This window comes from Sciurus carolinensis, chromosome X (assembly GCF_902686445.1).
Source record: "Sciurus carolinensis chromosome X, mSciCar1.2, whole genome shotgun sequence".
NCBI lineage: Eukaryota > Metazoa > Chordata > Mammalia > Rodentia > Sciuridae > Sciurus > Sciurus carolinensis.
In genome coordinates this window covers 29,779,055-29,802,875 of record NC_062232.1, presented here as the reverse complement: position 1 = coordinate 29,802,875, position 23,821 = coordinate 29,779,055, and the positions used below count along the sequence as shown (strand labels likewise).

General features: G+C 34.4%; 1 protein-coding gene and 1 pseudogene across 1 annotated transcript in view; both read right to left on the bottom strand.

Moving 5' to 3' along the window:
• Positions 1–23,821, bottom strand: part of Cfap47 (cilia and flagella associated protein 47) — a 403,733-nt gene that overhangs the window by 167,088 nt on the left and 212,824 nt on the right. The window contains 4 exon segments of the mRNA XM_047535909.1: positions 3,973–4,014; positions 4,612–4,786; positions 7,187–7,413; positions 8,377–8,488. Coding sequence (XP_047391865.1) covers positions 3,973–4,014; positions 4,612–4,786; positions 7,187–7,413; positions 8,377–8,488 — 556 coding nt within the window.
• Positions 10,487–10,935, bottom strand: LOC124971907 (60S ribosomal protein L10-like; annotated as a pseudogene).

The window sequence follows — 23,821 nt, the reverse complement described above, 5'->3', positions numbered from 1 at the left end:
GTGGACATGAACTGAAACCTCTGAAACTGTGAGACAAAATAAATGTTTCATCCTCTAAGCTGATTTTCTTAGGTATTTTGTTAGCAACAAAAAGCTGACTAACAGAGAATTAGTTCTACAAGTAGGGTGAAATAATGCTTTTGGGAGTCATAGTCTAGTTTAATCACCTGGACTGTTCTGGTCTGGTCTGAAAATGCACTCTGGTTTAATGCAATTGCTAATTGTATCCTTCTGCTTGTTAGTGTGTTTGGTACTCTTTGTTTTATTAGTCTGTGTGTGTGATAATTGACTTGATAGACTAAGGTATTCGGTGGCTGTGGCAACAGAGCATTTGAAATTTTTCGGTATAAAGATCTTTTGGCCTCCAAAGAAAGCAGAAAAATGCTCCCTGTGGCTCAATCTGGGCACCCCTAGGTGAATGAAGTCTTGACAGAGCTTTCATGGTAACATACCCATGAAGTGATGTGATTTTATAGGGAACCATTTCAGAAGAACCTACCTGTTTCTGGGTTGGGGGGAACTCTAGCAGCTAAACCCAGAGGTACACAGAAGGGAGTGAGTGATGGATCACATTACACCCTGAGCAGCCCCACAACCCTTGATGTTTGGGGTTTTGTGAGGCACATAAAAGGGGATCTTTAGCTCACTGGTCACTCTCTGGAAAGGAATCCCCATAAGCAGCATATAGCTGACCCAAAACATTTCCTAAGCACCAATTCTTGCTCTGACCACCAGATAAGACTTCTACAAAATGGGTCTTAAAGATGGCATTGGGCAGAATTTAGTTCAAACCCATCAAAGTAAAACTTCCCCCAGAATTCTGAGGAATTGTTTTGGTGGAATTTCCTGCAACTGCAACCCTATTCTTTGCAGGGGTTTCTCCTCTACTTTTTAACATAATTGAGCTGATGGTAATACCTTATGGCTTTTTTTTGGTGTGTTTGCTTTCAGTTCTGCCCACCTAGTTTATTATTTTATTTGATCTTCATGCCTAATTAAAAATTTCTTATAAATACATTTAAGATGATTCTTAGACTGCAGTTACAGAGTTAACATGTAAGGACTTTTAACTCTCATCTATTTTCTGCCTATCTTAAATCTGTTGATTATTCAAGGTTACTTGGAAGTTTGTTGTTTTAGCCAGTCTTAGCTAAAATGCAAACATCTAAGTGTTAACTCCTAAACTCATTTGAAACTGAGAAGGGGAAAAGAAAGGGATATATAAGAGGTTTATTTTAAAAAACAATAATAAAAAAACAAGGTGTTATGGGAATTGTTTTATCTGAAACAATTTGTCCCACAGCCTATAAAACTGTCAAGTGAAAAATAATTTAATTAACTAATCACTCAATCAATAGATGCCTTTTGAATCTCTATGAAAATACAAATGTGCTTATGAAAATAAAAATAGTGAATTATACTAGAACCTTCAAGTGTCAGAGAGAAAGAATATCATAAAATAATTGTTAATCAGAAATTAGGTAGAAATATAAGTGACTGAAAATTATGAAGACAATTAACAAATATATGCATCTAAGATATCAAAATAGCACTAATCATTTATGAGATACCACTTCAACTTGAAAACCAGAGGAGCAAACACTTTTTATTGAACCGATATTCCCAAAGTCAAAATTGAGTAAATTCTCATATGGCTAATCAAATTTCTCTATGTATGGTTATTGTCAATAAAATTCATTAGCTAGTTACCTAAATGGAGTGAGAATGAACCACATAAGAGTGGTAACCAATACTGAAAATGCCATTCAAAGTATATGACCCAAAGATGGTGAACACTGGGAATACCTTTCTTTATCAAAGTTCTCAAAAGGCAAAAGCCTTCCCTACTGTGTTCACTGCTTTATCTCTGGTGCCTAAACATCACCTGTACATGATAAAGTCTCAAATACTTCTTGAATGAAATATGCTGTCATCTAATATCTTAGATAAATGTTCTAGATATTTAATCTCTCTGAAATATAGAGGTTGAACTAGATCAATGGCTTTCAATGTATGTTCATTAGAACCCTGGCCCTATGAGAGTCTGCTTTATGAACCCCTATTGAGGATACAACAGGGGTTAGAGGGCATTAGTAGATGGACTCCTAAAGGATTTCTCTAGTTTTGAACAGATACATTTTACATTTATCTAATTCATAAACTGAATATTTCATAATGTTTGAGCTTACCTCCCAAAATATCAAATGCACATGTCCAGACATACTCTCAAACACAGCATGACGTAATTTCTGAGGGTCCATAATAGCCTTATAACCTCCATATTTTAGGATTTCTATGTTTATGACTGTTTTAGTCAGCTTTTTCAATGCTGTGACAAAAAGACCCAACCAGACAAATTGTAGAGGGAGGAGGAAAAGTTTACTTGAGGGCTCACAGTTTCAGAGTTCTCAGTCCATATATAGCCAGCTCCATTCTCCAGGGTTCCAGGTGAGACTGATCACCATGGCAGAAGAGTGTGGCAGAGGTAAGCAGTTCACATGATGATCAGAAAGCAGAGGGAGAATCTCCACTCGCCAGATACAAAATATATACCCCAAAGCCACTCCCCCAATTCCCCATCTCCTCCAGCCACACCTCACCTGCCTCCAGTTACCACTCAGTTAATCCCTGGCAAGGGGATTAATTCACTGATTGGGTTAAGACTCACAACCCGATCATTTCTCCTCTGAATCTTCACACATTGTCTCACACGTGAGCTTTTAGGGGATACCTCATATCCAAACCATACAATGACTTCATAAATAATTCCAGGTAAATTTAAGTAGATACAAACTGAATTATAAAATATTGGGAAAACTTAAGAATTTCCAGTCAAATTATGGCATGCTGGCTTCAGCAAACTATGATAGGGAAAAAAACTAAATTGCCTAAGTATTGATATTATTGATATATCTTCTATGGTTATTAAAATCATCCTCCAAATTTTAGCCATTAAATCACTATGACTAAAAGAACTTGCAAATGTGTTCTATATCATTCTACAGAAATAACCAAAAATTCTATACACAGCCTCTGAATGATTGTAGTTATAAAAGATGTGGTAAAAAAGAATAAGAAAGAGTTTTAATTCCAACATTACAGCATTAAGAGCTCCATGAACCCACTCCCCAGCAAAGTGGAGAAAATTATAAAAAATAAAATTGAAAAAAGAACACATTTTATGTTTCTGGAAATGATCTTAAAGGAACATAGCTAATGGTCCTTCATTTATTCAAGGAAATCTATGAAAACTTGATTAAAAAGAGAGAATCTGTAGTATTTGTACCAAGAGGTGCCCCCAATCCTCTCCACTCTCAGATTACCATGATGGAAATTATTTCAGATGAGTCCAAGCAAAATCAAATGATAATCTTTATCATTTCACATGGTGGGACATATATCCTTCCTCTTATTTTATATACCTGGGCATACTGCTTGAAGTTTTTTCTCTTTTATATGCATACCTACAATCCATATTGCATATTGTAGTCCTAATTTTTATTATTTATTCATAACAGTTTCTTATTAATGAGTCCTTCAAAGGGAAGAATATGACAATTTTGATCATTTTTCCCAAAGCAATTGATGTTCAGTGCTATCATTGGATTAATGGCTGAATAAATAAATGACTCAGACTGACCATTTTAGTTGTATTTTAAAATAGTCTCAGATTTATCTAGTTCTCTCAAAAGGGATTTAAAAGTTATGAAAATAAGTTAATCATTTAAAATTTTAATAGTACATTGGAAAGTTGTAGTTATTAAAGATAAAAATGTAACATATGGCAAGTGGTCTCAAACTGACTATTGGGAAGCCAAATTTACCCTTACAGCTGTGTAACTGACTCGGGATTTTATTTTTACTTTTATTTTTTGAAGTTGAATGTTTAGACAAGGCATCTTCACTCTAGGCCACATAGGATTCATCATTCCTATTGCCTTAGACCAGACATAACCCTTAAATTATTGTTACCTGGTTGGCTACTTGGTGTTTGCATCTGGGATCTCAGTTCTCCTAGGAAGGTAAAGTGAATAGATTATTTTATAATTTACAATTTATAACCACCCTTTCAGATGTAGAGATATTTTATAGTCAGAGTAAATGCACAGAAAAATAATTTTTTTGATGTTAGGAATTGAACCTAGGGTCTCCCACAATCCCATATGCTAGGCAAGTGCTCTCCCACTGAATTCCCTGCCCCAGATAAAACTGTAGCCAATTTTGGAACCTATAATACAGGAGTTATGGTACATTCTAATATTTGCTCTAGTAAGAAATTACATTCTTATTATCTAGCAACTTGAAAAAAACTAAAATGAAAATGAAAGGTAATTTTAAATAGTTAAAAATATTTAGTCTCATTTTTTGCATTTTATCACTTGCAATGAATGTCACTATATCCATATTCATATTAAATTTTGCTTATACATTCTTGATCACCAGAACAGAATAAAAGGGCACCAGGAAACAAACAGTAAATACTTAAGTAATAAAGACCATGGCTCAAAGATAAATTACTCATAAATGACACATTGTTCACTTTTTGTATGTCCTTGCCATCAACATTCCTGGAACAGTGCTAGATAATCCACTCAAGACATTGTTGATTACCTGTTGTACCTGGAGGTTTAATTCCTTGAGGCTGAGTCAACTTAGCTTGAGTTTCTGGAATCTGAGGAATGAAGATTTTCCTGGGGATATCGAAATGTTCTGGAAGACTCAGTTCTGTTTTATATAAAATGGACTTAGGCTTCTTCAACTTTGACATGTTAAAGAGCATAAGAGACTGCAAATAAATGGTCAAGTTGGAATTAAGTTTCTTAACTTTTACTTCCAAAACACAAAAAAATACTATTATGTATTTAGACAATACATTTGGGAAAAACAAACCAAAGGACAGAATTTTTATTTCTTTAGAGATATTATTATGTAATTGGTAGAAGGCAGCACTAACAAATTTCACAGAACCAATGTAGTTATCCCTTATTGAGATGGTCAAGGTACCCTGCTCTAATGCTTTTAGTGTTGAGGAATTAATTGCCTGGGGAGGAAACTATTTTAAAAGTGAATAGTAATGAAAAAGTGCTTCCCTCCTTCAGTTAGAAGCTATGCTCTTTCACATCTTCCCATCAGATATAGTTCTTATTAGCAGTAGAAACTGAGCCATCCTCCTTCATTAATGATAGTTTTGTGATCATGTGAAAACATTTAGGTCTACCCCCTCTAAAGATATGCAAATATCCTTTATATCTAGGTTTGATATTTTTAGTTCCTTCAGCCTTTACTCATATAATGTGGGTTACGGCAATTCACTTTTATGCATATCTTCTCTAGACACAATAATTTCTTTCTTACAATATAACAGTGAAGATAAACCCAGCTCTCACAATGTAAGTGAAGTAGGTTACAAGTGACACTTTTAATTAAGTTAAAAAACAACAGGATACATATCATGCAGTACATGCCAAAGGATAGCCAAAAATACATTAGAAAAGTTATTTTTATTTCTAGGATTTCATAATCTGACAGGAGAAAGAGGAAAAATAAAAACAAATCTAATATGAAGGATAATTTATTATAAATATAAATATAAATGGAATTATAAATATAAAAACTTTGCTGGGTTTTAGGGAGAAAGGAAGGAGAAAGATAGAAACTATAGAGATGTATACATAGTGGAAAGGGATGCCATGATCAAAATCCTCCTCCCTAAACCATTTTTTATTTAAATAAATAGTTTTTAGAAGAATTAATAATGAAACAAATAAAAGATAAAAAGGGAGAAAGACACAGAGCACTGTGATAGTCTGAAAGTTGGAAATGATTACTCACTAAAAATATTTATCCTAATAATGTACTGATAACTAAATAAATCTTCCCAAATTCACTATTATATAGAAGTAAACATTTTGGCTTAAGTTGAAGAAAATCACCAAATTCTTGGAAACATAGAGCAGATAGGTTAATTAAGAGAATGCCAAAGCCTCAGTCTTTAATACTTCTGAGCCTATTCAGACCTTAAAATCCAGGTCATATTTAAAATATCATCATTAATTATTAGAAATTTGTGGTTAGGCTGCATTGATTCTGGCATTCTGCCAAATAAATCATTAATACAATGTCATGCATTCTGTTATAACATATGTAATTGTAGGCATAAAGCTTAAACAACAAGGATGAAAAATATAAAAATGTATATAATTTGTTAAAGCAGAATCTCACTCATTTTAACAGAGACCAGAAGTAATGGAGGGAGGCTGCCCTCTGATGTCTAGGGAAAAGTAATAGAGGAAGTTCAAAGGCTATGGGGAGCATGCCTGGTACATTTGGAGCAAGGAGGCCTGTGCTGAGAGAATGCCCACGGGTCAATGTGCTCCATGGAGGAGTTTAAATCAGAGAAGGCAGAACCTTCTGCCAGGAGGATCATATAGACCATCCTGAGGATGTTGGTTTTTATCTGACAGGAACTAGAATGTCAGAGAGGAGCAATATAAGCAGGTTTGTATTTAGAAGAATTACTTTAGCTTCCCTTTGAGAATAGACTGATTATACCTTATTTCAATCATAACAATAGATTGTACCATATTTCAAGCTATAAGAATAGAGTCTATAGTAATAGTAGTATAATAATCATACTAATAGTAGTGATAATAATCATAATCATCACAATAATATTCATAAAGAGAACACTTACCATACTAAGCATTTTACATATATATCTATCTCAGTTTTTATAAATTATCAACATCTCTATATTAAAAATATAAAAATGAAGATTTGAGAGGTTTAAATAACCAGGCCATAGTTACACAGCTGGCAGTTTTAAAATCTGGATTTTTAGCCTGGTATTCCAACATCAGAGATGATCCTCTTTGGATTTGCAGTGTAATATTCTTGGCAACTTGTAGAACATGTCTCCATTCGTTTCCTTCCAGAAATTCATATTTAATTGTTCTGGAGTAGGGCCAAAGTGCTGGTGTTATTTAAAGTTCTCCAGAGCAGTCTATTGTCCAGCCAGAATTGACAAATACTTGAATTAAAGACTACAATGTACAATGTACAACATGATACCTTAGAATGCTTAGTTTGAAATTTATTATTTAATGAGCTTAAAAATGCTGCTGTGCAAAAATGTTGTCATGATGAAGTAGTAACAGTTGTGCATATTTTAAGAGTTAGCAAATACCTCAATCTTGGTCAACCCCAGAAGGGCGACGGCCACACGGACGCTACTGCTCTCCAGAGTGCCTGTGATCAACCTTCGCTCATGCTCAATAGTTGACATCTGTTGTTGTGCTGCAAAAGCCAAAGCCTTTTCCTTGGCTTCATTAGTCAGTGGCAATTTAAGGTCCACATCTAGGATTTGACGAAGTTCACATTTCAAATACAGAACTGGATCTTCCCTATTATACTCTAGGGAAAGCAAAAATATTCATGAATGTAATGAACATTTGTGCCTGTGATACTGTTATCCAGGATGGACTTGGGATGGCCTATCATATTTTAAAAATTAAAGAAATATATATTAAATAATAGAATGAGACAAACATCATTACCCTATGTACATATATGATTACACAAATGGTATGATTCTACTTCATGTACAACCGGAGAAACAAGTTGTACCCCATTTGTTTATAATGAATCAAAATGAATAAATTATTTAAAAAATATGAAACCGCAGTTATGGTCTTCATTAAACAGAGTAAAAATAATGGGCAACACATTTCAATTAGGAATAATTTAGTGCTTCAAGAGAAAGTCTTTGGGAATTAAAGATAGTTTATTGGTTTTCTTCAAGAAGAGTTCCAATAAATTGTCCTTTCATAAAATCATTAATATACTCAAAAATTTGATAACCATTGTGCTCCTATTGGTATTAAGAAGGTAAGGGAAGCAGAAATAAATGTCACAGACACACACACACACACACACACACACACACACACACCTGAGGACTGGCAAGAAAAGTCATTTTCTTTCATTAACAACCTTACATCTTAATTCTTTCAGGGTTAATGATCAAGAGCTAGAGAGTAAGGTAGAATTCCAGGTCATAAAACGATATGTGGATTTTTGAGAGTACAGTGATTTCCAAATTATTTGAGAAATGGAGAGTCTGTTGAGTACTATTTTGTATGTCAAATTCTAATATTTATCTGAAGACTGAAAAAGAGCTGTTGAAAAGAATCATCTGATGTTTTTAAATTGGTAAAATGGTGCCCTATTTCATGGATCCTGATATAAAGTTAAAAGGAGGTCTTCCCAGATCAAATTACATACTGAAGAAATGTACTATGAGTATGCTTACATGGCTGAAGGATGAATAGTCCCATTTCAATATTATAAACGAAATCAGATATACGTATACTATACCTTCTTCTGGATAATTGTTATAGTCAATGGTAGTTGGAAGCTTCATTGGAAGGAAATTGGAAGGCAAGGGGATCAATCCTTTTCCTTCCACAATGTATATTAATTCTCCAATCTAAAATACAAGCACACAATAGTACTAAATTTTAAGAGCTCATAAAAATATGATGAATCTTTATGCTACAAGGAAAATCTGTATGCTCTAAGAACTTCATATGGGTTTTCCTAAGCAACAAAGACTCTAAATGGGTAGACAAAGTAAGGTTTAAATACAGCCTTATCATATGATGGGAGAAGTTTTACATTAGTCAGACAGGAGGATTGATTAAGAAAGTTCCAGATCATCTTTATACCTACACATATCCTTGGGTGGTCAAACAAGCAATCAAGAAAATTTTTCCTTCATATTTCTTTCAACATATTATTGGAAGGGGTGCATTATTTTTGCAAGGTGTCTGAGTCCCTAAGAGTCTATATTTTAAAGTGTGGGCTTTTGAAATGAGCATGTGAGGGCCTTAAAATATTTTAGAACAACTATTTAGGCAGGAAATACAAAGGGTTAAACAGAGAAAGCAAAAATAAAAGTGTGAGCAATGCAGGGCAGCAACACGATTCAGTGAGAGATCAATGGAAGTGGGCATGTCTGATTTTAATTGGTACTGCCATTTATTAGCTATTAAGACTCAAGCAGATTTACTAAATCTCTGAGTTCCAGTTTCCTCCTCTATAAAATGGGATGAACAACACCTTTATTTTGGAAGTTTAGAGTTTAAACGGAAAGTATTTGGAGAGAGAAGTCTCAAAAGATACATCTTGCATACAATCACAATAGATTTTATTTAGATCTTGATTCAAACAAAGACACTTAAAATAAAATGGGAGAAAAAAACATAAACAGCCATGCGACATTCAAGGAATTTGAACACTATCTGGATGGTTTGGTGGCATTAAGAAAAAGACTTAAAATATTTTAGTAGTAATGGTATCATTGGCCATGTCAAAAAAGTGAGTGTTATAGTGACACGTACTGAACTATTTATGAATAAAATGATGTAGTGATTGGGATTTACTCCATTACAATAATAAAACACGTTTGGCTAGCTACTATGAAAATAAGTGAAAGGAATAGGGGAGATTTATTGTAGCTTTATCTCTACAGTACTATGTGTAGGAAACCAGGATATGACAACCAAAATTATTATTCATTTGTACAGGGATTATTTTGACCTGAAGGCAATTGAGAAGCAGCAGATATAAGAAAAACTCTCAGCCCTCACCCACCTCACCTATTTGCATAAAAGCAGGATATAAATTTACAAAGGTATTTACAATTTTAAACCCCCATCTGCCTGGAGATGACACTAGATTAATCTACATAACACTCCCATTCATTTGACTTCCTACAATCTGCCTTTCCTACAGATTCAAAGTCCTTTTCCTTTATTTCATCACTTCTCTAAAAATTTACATTCTTGGGATGGGGTTGTAGCTCAGTGGTAGAGCGCTTGTTTAGCATGGGTGAGGTACTGGGTTCAATCCTCAGCACCATGAGATAAGCAAACAAACAAACAAAATGAAGATCAAATTCTATTAAAAAATTACATTCTTTGCTGAAGATGTTACGTTTTGGGAATTTTTAAGTCACCCCTTTGAGATTTACTCTTTCCTTTGGTATCTACCATGTATATATGAAATATATATGTTAATCAACTTTTTTTCTTGTCTTTTGTTATGAATGTGTCCTAGTTAAGAACTGTGAAGGGTAGAGAGAAAATGATTTTTCCTTCCTACTGTATGTATTTTGTGCTTTCCATAAGATATATATATATATATATATATATATATATATATATATATATATTGGATTCAATATTTATTGGTATGTGTGAGATGAAGAAGGGGACAGCACAGTGGAAGCCCTCATAAGTGCAGGGTCCGCCACTTGTCCTGGAGACCATGATTGGAGATATATCTGACCCCACAACCATCAGGAATGAGTCACTTCTCAGTCACTATGTCTTAAAATTCATCAGCATTAAACTTGGTAAAACCCCACTTTGAGAAGCACATCTTCTGGCGGCCAGGGAACTTGAACTTGGCTCTGTGTAGGGCCTCAATCACATGTTCCTTGTTCTATAGCTTGGTGCAGATGGACATGATGACTTGGCCAAAGTGAACCCTGGCCACTGTGTCCTGTAGTTTCCCAAAGGCATCCTGCATAACTGTCTGGAGCCTGTCAGCTCCAGCACAAGACAATATCTTGTTGATACAGATGACATGAAAAGAGTGGAGTTGCACTCAGATATAAAAGCCATCTTTGCCAAAACTTTTTACCAAGTACTTGCTGGCACAAATATGGGCAGCCTCCAAGGCTTCAGAGGATAGCTGCCCATATTCATCAGACACTATGTGGCCACAGAGTGGGAACTCATCCACTTTTGCCTTTTTCTGCCCAAGGTCAAAGATACAGATTTTATCATCAGGGACATCCCGGCAGAAATGAGACTTTGGGTAGGGCTTGTTTTTACAATACTGGAAACAATGGATGGGGCAGCGGCCCATGGTGACACCAGGATCTTGAGTGGCATGTTGAAGAACCATAATAAAATATTTCGAGAAACCTCTATATTGTAGGAAGTAGAATGACAAAAGGTGGTGAGGACTATGAGGTCATACAGATTAGAAACACAGCCCTTAACCTGATGTTTACCAGGCACTTAAAAGAATGCATTTAAACAGAATATATCCATTCTATGAGAACAGGGGTTCATAAATTTTTATGTGCATATAAATCAACTGCAGATGTGAAAATTAAGACCTTACTCAAAAGATCAAGGGTGGGACCAAGACTAGCAAGGATCTATGAAAATGAAGGCTGGCAAATTTAGATACAATGGAGAATCTTATATCAGAACTGGCTTGTGATAGGCATTCAACTACCTGAAAAATCAAAATGAAATAAACCTAGTTTTGAATCTAGGATGGTAACTAGTTTACTAGTTTGAAGTGTTTCACAATCTTTTTTTGTGGTGGGGGGCAGGCTCTAGTGATTGAAGTCATGGGTACTTAATGGCTAAGCCACATTTGCAGTCCTTTTTATTTTTCTTTTGAGACAAGGTCTTGCTGAATTGCTTACAGCCTCCCTAAATTGCTGAGGCTGGCTTCGAATGTGCGATCCTCATGCCCCAGCCTCATGAGTTGCTGGGATTACAGGCATGTGTGCCTGGTAGTGTTCCATGATCTTATAACAATATTATCTGTATTACAAAGAGACTATTCTAAAGATATCTTTAAATAGGCAATATCTATGCAAATTATATAAATTTACCAAATAATAGAAATACATATTCTAAAATAAAAATATCATAGATAAGTAAAATGGTAAAAAATTGAAAATTAATCTGTAAACAGTATTAAGACTGAACAATTTCTGATCTTCACGTCAATTTGTATTTAACTTTATTATCTCCCCACTGGGATTTATTTATAATTCATTTGTTGGTCTATTTTCATATGATAATATTCTACAAAATTTCATTGATTGAGATTCACAATTGGGCTGGGGTTGTAGTTCAGTAATAGAATGCTTGTCTCACACGTGTGAGGCATTGGGTTCAATCCTCAGTACCACATAAAATTAAGTACATTAAAAAAAGATATTGTGTCCATTTACAACTAAAAAATATTTTAAAAAGATCCACAATTATCTAAATTTCATGCTGAGAAAAGGAAAATGGAAAACTCTGAATGCTTTAAATTGTTTAGCATTTAAATCCACATATTTCTGTTAATGAGTAGTACTATGTAATATACATTTATATATGTATATGTATATACATATATACATATAATTTAGTACTTTTGCTATGCAGCCATGTACTTTGCAAACAAAAATCCAAGCCAGCTATTTGAAATGTAATTTCTTTCTTCTTGTGTGCATATGTTTCACTACAAATGCAACCTGATCAATACTAAAAATGTAAAATTTATAATAATAATTGAAGTAGATGACAAATATGTCATTCAATGCAGTAGAGACTGGAGAAAAGAAAATATTATTTTGTTTATTTCTCTTTAACTTTTCTTTCACCCTTATTTTTATCTAAACCTAAATTGTTTTACTCAAAATATAGCTTTTATAAGAAATTAAACTCAATAAGTAGTTATCATAATTGTTTGTTTTAATATGAGCCTGAATGAAACCTGAATTATAGCTTGTCTACCTCTTGAAAATGCATACCAAGCCATAGTAATCAATTTGATTTTCCAGAGTATTTTTCTCAAACATAAATTATAAACAGCTTTCTAGTCATTAATTAGACAATCATATATTAACTGGGACTAATTCAATTCCACATTTCTACATCTTATATACACAGTATGTTATGATCTCTCAAAACTTATTTTACCTCATTCATTTTCAGTATGTTCTTTTTATTTAAAAATAATCACCTGATGTAACTGAAAATTATGACTGTCTTGTCTGTGTAGAATATTATTCAGAAGAGCTACAATCCACAGTGTTCAGTAATTATTTTTCTTGGAATAAAATTAGACCAGGAAAGCAACATAAATGTAATAAGAACTGATTTAAAGTGATGTCCCTTATGTTCCAAATCTAAAGGCTGGAATAAGAGAAATGAAATTATCTCACACTTGTCATTGTGAGCTATTCTAATAGTTACGTATACAAGTTCCACCCTGCTCTTAATTTCATATCTTTCAGTTGGCATGCTTAATTAGAATTATATTTATTTCCCAGAAAGATGCTAAGTCCCATTGACAACAATAAGAAACCCTCATAGAAGATATTTTGTTCCTCTTCTGTTATCTAGTTACAGTTACATGGAACTTTATAAGAAGATCAGCTATTAATTACCTGGGAGGGAGGAAAACAAACACTGAATTGTCAGAAAGTTTTGAACCCAGCTTTTCCACTAATTAGCTGGGTAACCTTGGACAAGTCATGGATCCCCTTCAGATACATATAAATTCAATCTTATAAGGAAAATAAAATGAGGGCTGGGGTTGTGGCTCAGTGGTAGAGCGCTTGCTTAGCACAAGTGAGGCACTGGGTTGAATCCTCAGAACCACATAAAAATAAACAAATGAAAAAAAGGTATTATGTCCATCTACAACTAAAAATCTTTAAAAAAATAAAAAAGAAAATTAAAAAAACATCATTGACCTAGACAAAATGCCTCCAGATTTTTTCATAGATCTTAAATTCTATCTATTCTCTTAACTTAGGTCTAGATCTTTACAGGTATTTAAACTTAGTTGTTTGAACTGATTGAGCACTATTACATTATTTCAATGGCCAAACAGGCACACAGGTAGCTAAAATTCTAAAATGTTAAACTAAATATTCTAGCATGAGACCATTAATCATTACAGGTGACTATTTGACTTTGCCATAATTATAATGTGAACCTGACCAGTAAGAGTAATCACTGCTATTTTAAAATAATATTTTACAGAATAATTTATAATAATTACGTCAGAGAGATGAGCTAAAACATACCGTGAGCATAAGAATAAGACTGATAACAGGATTTGTAGGCCTGCGCTAAAAACTTAACTTTCTTAACAAAATTTTAACATAATCCTAATAAAATCCCTGAAAATTTCTTCCACATTTTGAGAAGGCAAAAATATATTTAAATGACAAAATATGAATGGATTGTTTGATAGAAATACATGGTACATTATAAGACATCATTTCATCTAATACAAGGGAACGATACATGGACTTTAGAAATCATTGTGGTAATGAAATCAACAATCACTCTTTTCCTTTAATATCACATTTTCGTGTGGTGCTGGGGACTGAATCCTAGGCCTCATGTGTACTAAGCAAGAGCTCTAACATTGATCTACATCCCCAGCTCCTATCATCACATTTTTCAGAACCATCTCTATTTTAAAGATTGCCACCAATTTCCCTTCAAGTCAATGAAAACTCATTTCCCTTCGAGTGTGAACATTATCCAAACTCTAATCAGGATTGATCTTTAGACATCAACAAGATGATTAAACAAGAGGATACCTACTCATATCCTACCATCACCACAAGAATTCTACACCCATCCTTAGATAAAAGGTTCTCTGGGAACATTGAGATTCAGATAAGAGGTTGTGAATCCCTACTGGAGCTCAAGATTTAAGAAGGCCATGTTGAGACTGTAGACCATCACCCAGGTGGTTGAACCATAGATTGTACTCCCAGGTTTAAACTTGGGAATGGCCCCATTCCTCAAAGGACGTGGCTATAGACTTGCCTGGACTTGAGCCTAGAGGCCAAACCATGGACCAAGGGGTCTAGAAGGAATTATACCTACTAGTGCCTCAGGAGGAAAGTACATATGTTCACAGATATGTCTTGACAATGAACCTGAAAGTTACCCTGTAATTGACTCCAGTACACCACTTCCCCCACCCCCTCCCACCCTGCAATCTTGTGGTTTTAGCCTGTTACTATTCATACAGAGACCCAGAAGGAGAACTGCCCTTCTGTCTGATAGCCTTGGAATTACTCATTTGTCTGAGACACAGGACATGTTCCTAGCCTCTGTACCACAGCAGTCTGAAGTGGCCCTGTCTTAGCCCTGGTCCTTCTATTTGCACTCAGGGAATGTTCCTCCCTGTACAGAGAACTTCCAAGGGATACACAGTCTCCTATGTCACCAAAGAGTGCATTTTAGCCTCCATTTCACTGAAGATCTTAAGAGAGCACAGTCAGCCCAGATTCTCTTGTTGCAGCTGGGAAACCGTTCTACTGTGGAGGAAATTGCTAGTAAATGTATATATCTGGGCCACTACAACAGGTTCATCAGCCTCTATCCCACAGCAGATTCAGTGGGGGTCCATTCTCAGCTCTAGTTCCTGTTGCTGAAGTTGAGGCACTATTAGGCCTATACAGGAAACTTCCAGGAAGTATGCATGTGGACCCAAAGCACAGGCTTATGAACCTGGGTACCTGTCCAGTTCTCCCTAACAAAATGGGAAACATTAATAGATTGAAAAGGAGACATGGGCTGCATTGCAACAATAGTAGGGGGTTTCAACACCCACTTTCTGCAAGGGACAGATCATCCAGACAGAAAATAAACAAAGAAACACCAAAATGAAATTGCACTCTAAAGCAAATGGACCTAACAGACATTTACAGAACATTTCCACACAACAGCTGCAGATACACATTCTTCTCAACAACATATGTGACATTCTCCTGGATACATATGTTAGTCCACAAAACAATTTTTAAAAATCAAAAGAACATCAAGCATCTTTGCTGACCACAATCCAATAAAACTAGAAATCAATAGAGAAGGATCAGAAGTAAGTAAAATAGAGACCACAAAAATGGTACAAAAGATCAATGAAATAGAGTTGGTTTCTTACAAAGATAAAAAATAAATTGACAGGCCATTAGCTAGACTAAGGAAAAAAATGGCCAAAATAAATATAAGCAAGAGATGAAAACAAAGACATTACAAATGATACCAAAGAAATACAAAAGAGCACAGGAGACTATTAGGAACAACTATACAACAACAAATTGAAAAACCTAGAAGAAATTAATACATTCCTGGATATATACAACATGCCAAGATTGGATCATGAAGAAACAGAAAACCTGAAGAGACCAATAACAAGTAACAAAATTGAATCAGTAATAAAAAGTCTCTCATCGAAACAAAATAAAACAAACAAAAACTAAACAAGCAAAAAAGCCAGGATCCCATGACTTCACTGTTGTTTCGTAGAAACCAAACATTTAAAGAGCTAATATCAATGCTCAAACTAATCCCCCAAACTGAAGGAGATGGGATTCCTCCAAACCCATTCTTTCAGGCCACCATTATTCTGATATCAAAACCAACAAGAAAGGCAACTATATGCCAATAACAACGATGAACACAGATGCAAAAATTATCACCAAAATACTAGCAAACCAAACTCAACAGCACTTTGAAAAGATCACTCACCATGATAAAGGGAGATTCATCCCTGGAATGCAAGTTTGGTTCAACACACACAAATCAACAAATGTGATACATCATATTATCAGAACAAAGGACAAAAACATGAAATTATTTCAATAGAAAAAGAAAAAGCATTTGATAAAATTCAAATGCTTTCATCATTAAAACTCTCAAAATAATAGGTATAAAGGGAATGTACCTTAACCCAAAGAAAACCATATATGACAAATTCACAGCTAATTATACTGAACAGGGAAAAGTTGAAAGTTTTCCCCCTAAGATCCAGGACAATAAAGGGATACCCACTTTCAGCAATTCTATTCAACATAATACTGGAAGCCTTAGCCAATGCAATTAAGATAGGAAAAAGAAATAAAGAGCATCCAAGTTGGAAACGGTATGTCAAATTGTGCCTGCTTGCGAATAACATAGTTTTATATAGAGAAAACTCTAATTACTCGCCCCCAAACAACTAGAACTAATAAACAAGTCTTATAAAGTTGCAGGATAAAAAAATCAACATAAAGAGCTAGAGCTAAGTATAGTGCTGTGTGCCAGTAATCCCAGCTTCTCAGGAGGCTGAGGCATGTGGATGGTGAGTTTGAGGTCAATCTTAGCAATTTAGCAAGATCCTATCTCAAAAGAAAAAACAATCAACATAAAAATCAATAGTGTTTCCATGTGGTAGCAGTGAACTACTATCTGGAAAAGAAACTAAGAAAACAACCCATTTTAAAATAGGTATAAAAGCAAAACACCTAGAAAGATGAAAGGTGAAAGATCTCTACAAAATCGTGAAAGATCTCTACAAAATCTATAAAATACTGAAGAAAAAATTGAAAAAAACACAAATAAATGAAAAGATGTCACATGTTGATTGATTGGAAAAATTAATAGTTAAAATATCTATACATTCAAAAGCAATCAGTGCAATCCCTGTGAAAATACCAATGATATTTTTCACAGAAATAGAAAAATAAAATCATCAAATTGATACAGAACCATAAAAAACTTGAACAGCCTAAGCAATCTTGAGAAAAAGGAACAAAGCTAGACATAACACCCTAGCTAACTTCAAAATATACTACAAAGATACACACACACACACACACACACACACACACACACACAGACTAGTGGAACAGAATAGAGAACCAAAAATCAACCCACATGTCTACAGCTAAGTGCTTTTCAACTAAGGTGCCAATAATACACACTGATGAAAGGACAGTCACTTCAACAAATGGTGCTGCGGAAACTGGATAACTGTATGCTGAAGAATAAAGCTAGAGTCCTATTTCTCACTATACACAAAAATCAAATATAAATGTATTAAGACTTACATGTAAGAATCAAAACTATGCAAGTACTAGAAGAAAACATTGGTGAAACACTTCACGACATTGGTCTGAATAACAATTATTTTGGAAAAGACCTCAAAAGTGTAAGTTTAGAAAGTAAAAAAAAAACAAAAACAAAAACAAAAACGATGAATGGAATTATATTAAACAAAAAAGCCCCTGCACACAGAGTGAAGAGACAACTTAGAGATTGGGAGAAAATATTTGTGAACTGCATTTGGCAAGAAGTTAATATCTGGAATATACAAGGAACAAAAAACAACAACAAAAAGGAAAGAAAGGGAGGGGGGAGAAAGAGAAAAGAAAAAATAATCAAATTTTAAAAAATGGGCTAGTGACCTGAATAGACATTTCTCAACACAAAGCATACAAATGGCCAATAGGTGTATGACAAAATGGTCAACATCGCTATTTACCAGGACAATGCAAAACAAGACCACAAAGTTGTATCACCTTAGCCCAGTTAGAATACCAATTATCAAAAAGCCAAAAAGTAAGTGGCAAAGATGTTGGGAAGAGGAACTATTATAGCACTATTGGAGTGTAAATTACTACAGCCATTGTGGATAATAGTACGGAAGTTCCTCAAAAAGTTAATAATAGAACTACTATGTGATCCAGATATCCCTACTAGATATATGTCCAAAGGAAATGAAATCAGTATTTTGAAGACATATATGAACTCTCTTGTTTAACTGCAACATAATTCCCAAAAGTCAAGATATGGAATCAACCCAAGTATCCATCAATGAATGGAGGAACTTCAAAAACATGGTAGATATTTATGGTGGGATAATATTTCAGTCTTAGAGGAGAAGGGAATCCTGTCTAAATCCTGCCACAACATGAATGAACCTGAGTGACATTATGTTAAGTGCAAAAAGCCAGGCACAGAAATTCTCTCTCACTCATGTGGAATGTAAAATAGTTGATCTCATAGAAGTATAAAGTAAAATAGTTATTGAAAGAGGCTAGGAAGGACAGGAGCATGGGAGGATGAAGAGAAGTTGGTCAAAAGATATGAATTTACAGTTAGAAAAGAAGGATAAATTTTATTGCTCTATGGTGCAGTAGAGTGAATATAGTTAATAATTATTGATTTCAAAATAGCATGAAGGAAGAATTTTGAATGTTTTTACCATGAAGAAAAGATAAATGTTTAATGTGATGGATATGCTAATTACTGACTTGATCATTACACAAAATATACATATATTGAAACAACACACTATACTCCATACATGTGTACAATTACTATGTACTAATTTAAATAAACAAAATTTTTTAAAAGATTGATACTTATAGCAGTAGAATATTTACAGTTCTTTCTTGTCCCCCACTTCCTTTTTCCTTTTTCTTCCCCCAGTATAGTTTCTTCTCTCAACATTGAGTCCCATATTCCTCTGTTTCTCTACTGCTAGTGATCAAACTGTGGTCCTTGTCATCTGATATCAGATATACAGAGCAGAAAAACAGAGAATAATATAGAACACTGGTGTGTAAACTCATATAATAGTTTGCAAGACTCTCACAACCAATCTTCCTGCTTCTACCTTCTGTCTCCAAGTCTTAATCTATTCTGTTTTGCCACCATAAATGTTTTCTGAAACAAAAATGAAATCAGGCCCCATCTGTTTCCATTTGGTACTTGCTTTCAATAATAATAATAATAATAATAATAATAACAACAACAACAACTAAGTTATTGAACTTAAAACTCATTCCTCTCCTTAATATGTCTGATCTACCCAGTCAAATAATTTTCTGCCACTTACAACAAACCAATCTCACAATTCATATTTAAAGCATCCATGGAATTTCATGAATAGCCTGTTTGCCTCATGTTCTTAGCAGTTTTTCCAGAAAACACTTCTCCCCGTCCAACTTTTCTTTTTAACTGAAAAGTTTCTACTCATCCATCTTGAACAAATTCCTCTATATGTCAATTATATCTGTCTCTACTATCACATAGAGATACATTCTTCCTCTATTGTAGAAATTGTCAAGTCTGTTTGTTTTATAGAAATTAATAGACATGTTCCAGGGTACCATGCACATTAGCAAATATTTTGCCTTGCAAGGGAGCATCTTTTTTTAAAAACTTTTTTGTAGTCATAGATGGACAGCATGCCTTTATTGTATTTATTTATTTTTATGTGGTGCTAAGGATTGAACCCAGTGCCTCACAAGTGCTAGGCAACTACTCTGCCACTGAGCTACAGCCCCAGCTCCGCAAGGGGGCATCTTGTTAAGGGCTAGGTTGTTACAGCACAAGGCTGCATTCATTAAATTAAGTACATATGTATTTTTTTTTATATGAATGTGCTGTATGTTCAGCAATCTTTTCTCATCAACCTGGAGAGGCAGGTTTCTGTGTGAGCTGGGCCAGATCTTCACAAGTTTGCCTTCCCCAGTGGAATGTGATTCCCTTGAGTGCAGGGATCATATTCTTTTGTGTGATTATACTTTTGTGCCTAGAAAATTGGCTTTATATGTTGGCAAATTAAATTTAATTGGGGAGGAGTGACAAGATTAGTAAAAGAAAATTACTGAAATCCAGTTTGGTAAATTTAAAACTTTCTATAATCATTCTCTGTATTCAACAGTTTCCTTCAAGAATAAGAGGGTTTGTGGGCCTGGGGGTGTAGCTCAGTACTAGAACACTAGCCTACCATGTAGAAAGTCCTGGGTTTGATCCACAGCATTGAAAGAAAAAAGAAAAGAAGAGAAAAAAAAGGAGATTGGGAGGGTTCATAAAAGTAACAACAATTTGGGAAAACAAAAAGTATTGTTCTTTCATCTGCTACATGTCATTTGAGATAATGTCCCCTAGAGTTAAAATGTTGATACCCCAGGGATGTGGGATTTTTATAAACTAGTTGGTGTTACCTTTGATAAGGGTATCCTCAAGAGTAAGTATGCATCAGGTACAGATTTTCATCATCAGATTTTCTCCTCATATTTACTTGGAAAAGGCTACACTGCTTAGTGTAAGACAAAAATTTTACAGTTGATAGAAGAAAGGAAGGTGACTGAACTAGGAAATGGCCTTGCAGTGGGGAGAAGTCTGAAACTCTGCATAACTTTGTGTGTATTTACCACATAGATTGAGACTTAATTCCAAATTTCCAGGGGGGCATTATGAGGTAATTAAATGTTTCAGAGTATTTATGAGATGGAAAATATTTCATCTTACCTTTTTTCTCAGGAATTTAGGGGTGTGCTTTTTGGGGAAGAGTGTAGGTTACCTTTTCCCATAAAAAAGAAAAGTAGCTGGGTGTGGTGGCACATGCCTGTAATCCCAGTGACTAGGGAGGCTGAGGCAGAAGGATTGCAAGTTTGAGGCAGCCTCAGCAACTTAGCAAGGCCCTGTCTCAAAATTAAAACAATAAAACAAAAAGGGCTGGGGTTGAGGCTCAATGATTAAGCACCCCTGGGTTTAATCCCTGATCCCTCTGTCTCCTCCAAAAAAGAAAAGCAGTTGTAACAAATTGAATTAAATATTTAAAGAAGCGAATGAAATTTGCCTTGCCATTAAAAATAAAAAAAATCACCCTCAAATAATACTCAGTCCCTCAAGTTATAAATGAATCTTTAATAAAACTCCAGTTAGACTAAATTTAAAATTCTATAAGATTTCAGTATAATATGATTTCATGTTTTTACTTTCACATTTGATAAATTGAATCATAAGTCAGTATTACTAAGTTCTGTACATTAATTATGATTGAAAAAAGTTTTACATTTGCTGTAGGATATTTAAAAATAAATGAAATAAAGATTGCCAACTTAATCTGAGCATTAGCACAGACAGAAAGTATAACAGACTAAAGAAGAATGAACTGATGCATAGTATAAATAGTCAGAGTACAAACAGAGAAACAACATGTATCCCATTTGTTTACAATAAAAAAAAAGAGTCAGAGAAGTGGCCCCATATATTTATGCATATATATGGGAGACGACCAGAGTGACATTCAATATTTTTAACTATAAGGAGTAGCTGTAAACTAAATTATTGTAGACCATAAATCCAAAAGAAGGTCTTGCAGGGTCTTTTATTTGGAAGTAGGCATACTTAACCTGATAATTTTTAGCTTAACTTGGGGAGGCTAAAAGTTGCATTGATATATGGAACCCTGCTGTGTCTCTGGACTGATTTGGATAAGTTGCTCAGGGAGGTTGACTCCCATCCTGACTTCCACATGTCAACAATACTTGCATTTGGTCTCAATTTCTTCTGATCAAGGTTTGTAAAGAGAAGAAGACAACAAAGGCCTGAAAGATAAATCTACCAGGGAAGGTAGGTGCTAGATTGGCTTATTGAAAAAGCTCAAGGGTTGGGAGAGTTGGTGTATCACAGCAAGTAGCAGAACTGGAAGTCACTCTTAATCCAGCTCCCAAGAGAAGGATCTCTGCTTGATTTCCCCATCTCCCCCAAACAGCTGAGTTTAGCAATGTCAGTGATTTCTTACTTGAGAGAGCAGATGTTCATATGCTGGGTAACACAGTGAAAACCAAGAAATGTGTCAATATACTGCTGTGTGCTTTACAGTGTGTGCTTTGTAAAGTGGTCTGTTGATCTCTCCTCCCCAGAGATACAATTCCTCAGGGACTGAGTCCTGATTCCACTGAGGTTCCTCCATTTAATATGCCCATTCCACATTACAGCAGAAATTAGTTTGGGTTTCTGGCAATGAATAACATAAATTTTTAGGGCTTTCCCCTAAGCTAAGAATTTTTGTGAACATTGATAGAAGTTTTATAAAACTATTTCTACTTTCAAACAGTTGTTAAATACATAAATCACTTCGCTTCTTTGAAAGTTCAAATGCAACAGCCAAAATGAAACACACAGCCTTTCCTTGATAGCACTCTTAGTAGAAATGTTTTTTATTGTAAACATGGAAAGACTAAGTATTTTATAGGTTTCAACAGGTAAGTCTCAATGACAAAGGAGTTATAACACACTTAATAAGATACTGGAGCTAACTAGGTGGGCTCGGATATTTGATTATCTAGTTAAGCATGTAATTACATTTTTCTATGTAATTAGCAATATAATTGAGTGTGTAAATTAATAGATGTGTTTCCCCATATAAGTCATCATAATTAAATACAATCCTTTAAATTGGAGCATTGTTTCTCAATAGATAGCAATATATTTCCAAGATTATTATTTTTCTTGTTTCTCTGACAAGGACGAAATATAGGTAATCTAAATCATGTTTTAATAAATTGAAATATCAAATTAAGTGTAATTATACTTTGATTAATTTAGATTAGATTTGTGTAAACAATGTAATTGTGTTATCTATTAGTCTATTTCAAAGAAAATTATCAACCTTATTACTAGGCTATTGAGAATTAGTCCTAGTATTTTCTAAGGTTATATAATAAATTAATTGAAAAAGGGATTTTAAAGCACCTGATAAAACTACTGGTTGCTATTATTTTTTCACAAATTTTATACAGGAAAGAATGTGATTAAATCCTGCACTACTTTTTGATGATGTTGTTTGTGGTTCTGGAGATGGAAACCAGGGCCTTGTGCATAACAGACCAGCACTCTACCACTGAGTTACATCCCCAGCCCCTAAACTTCTTTTAAGGAAATAAAGTCAAGTTTTAGCATTGTTATAAAAAGGGATTTTTAAAAAGTGGCAATTTGTGTGTAAAATTGAAATGTATTTTACATGTTTAATAAGTTGTATGAGTTTTCATCTGTAAATAATTCTATAGATAACAGAAAAGTACAATACCTCTTATCAATTACCAAATAGTAATTTTCATTGCATATGTACTCAACATACTGTATACATAATGGATACATTGGGGGCTATATCATGGGGATTATAAATTTCCTCCTCTTGTTAGCACACAGCAGTGCTTTCTGAAAGGGGGTAACTCTATAATAACTTAGGTACAAATGGAGCCACAGCAAGGTTAGGCACGCACCACTCTGCTCCCATGATATTTCCCTGTGCATCTACCATAAAATTTACCCACAACTAGTAGAACTCTGAATATTTTTGAGGATAAGCTCCCTGCCTAGCAAACTGGATACTGAAATTATCTACACTTCTATAGTATCCAACT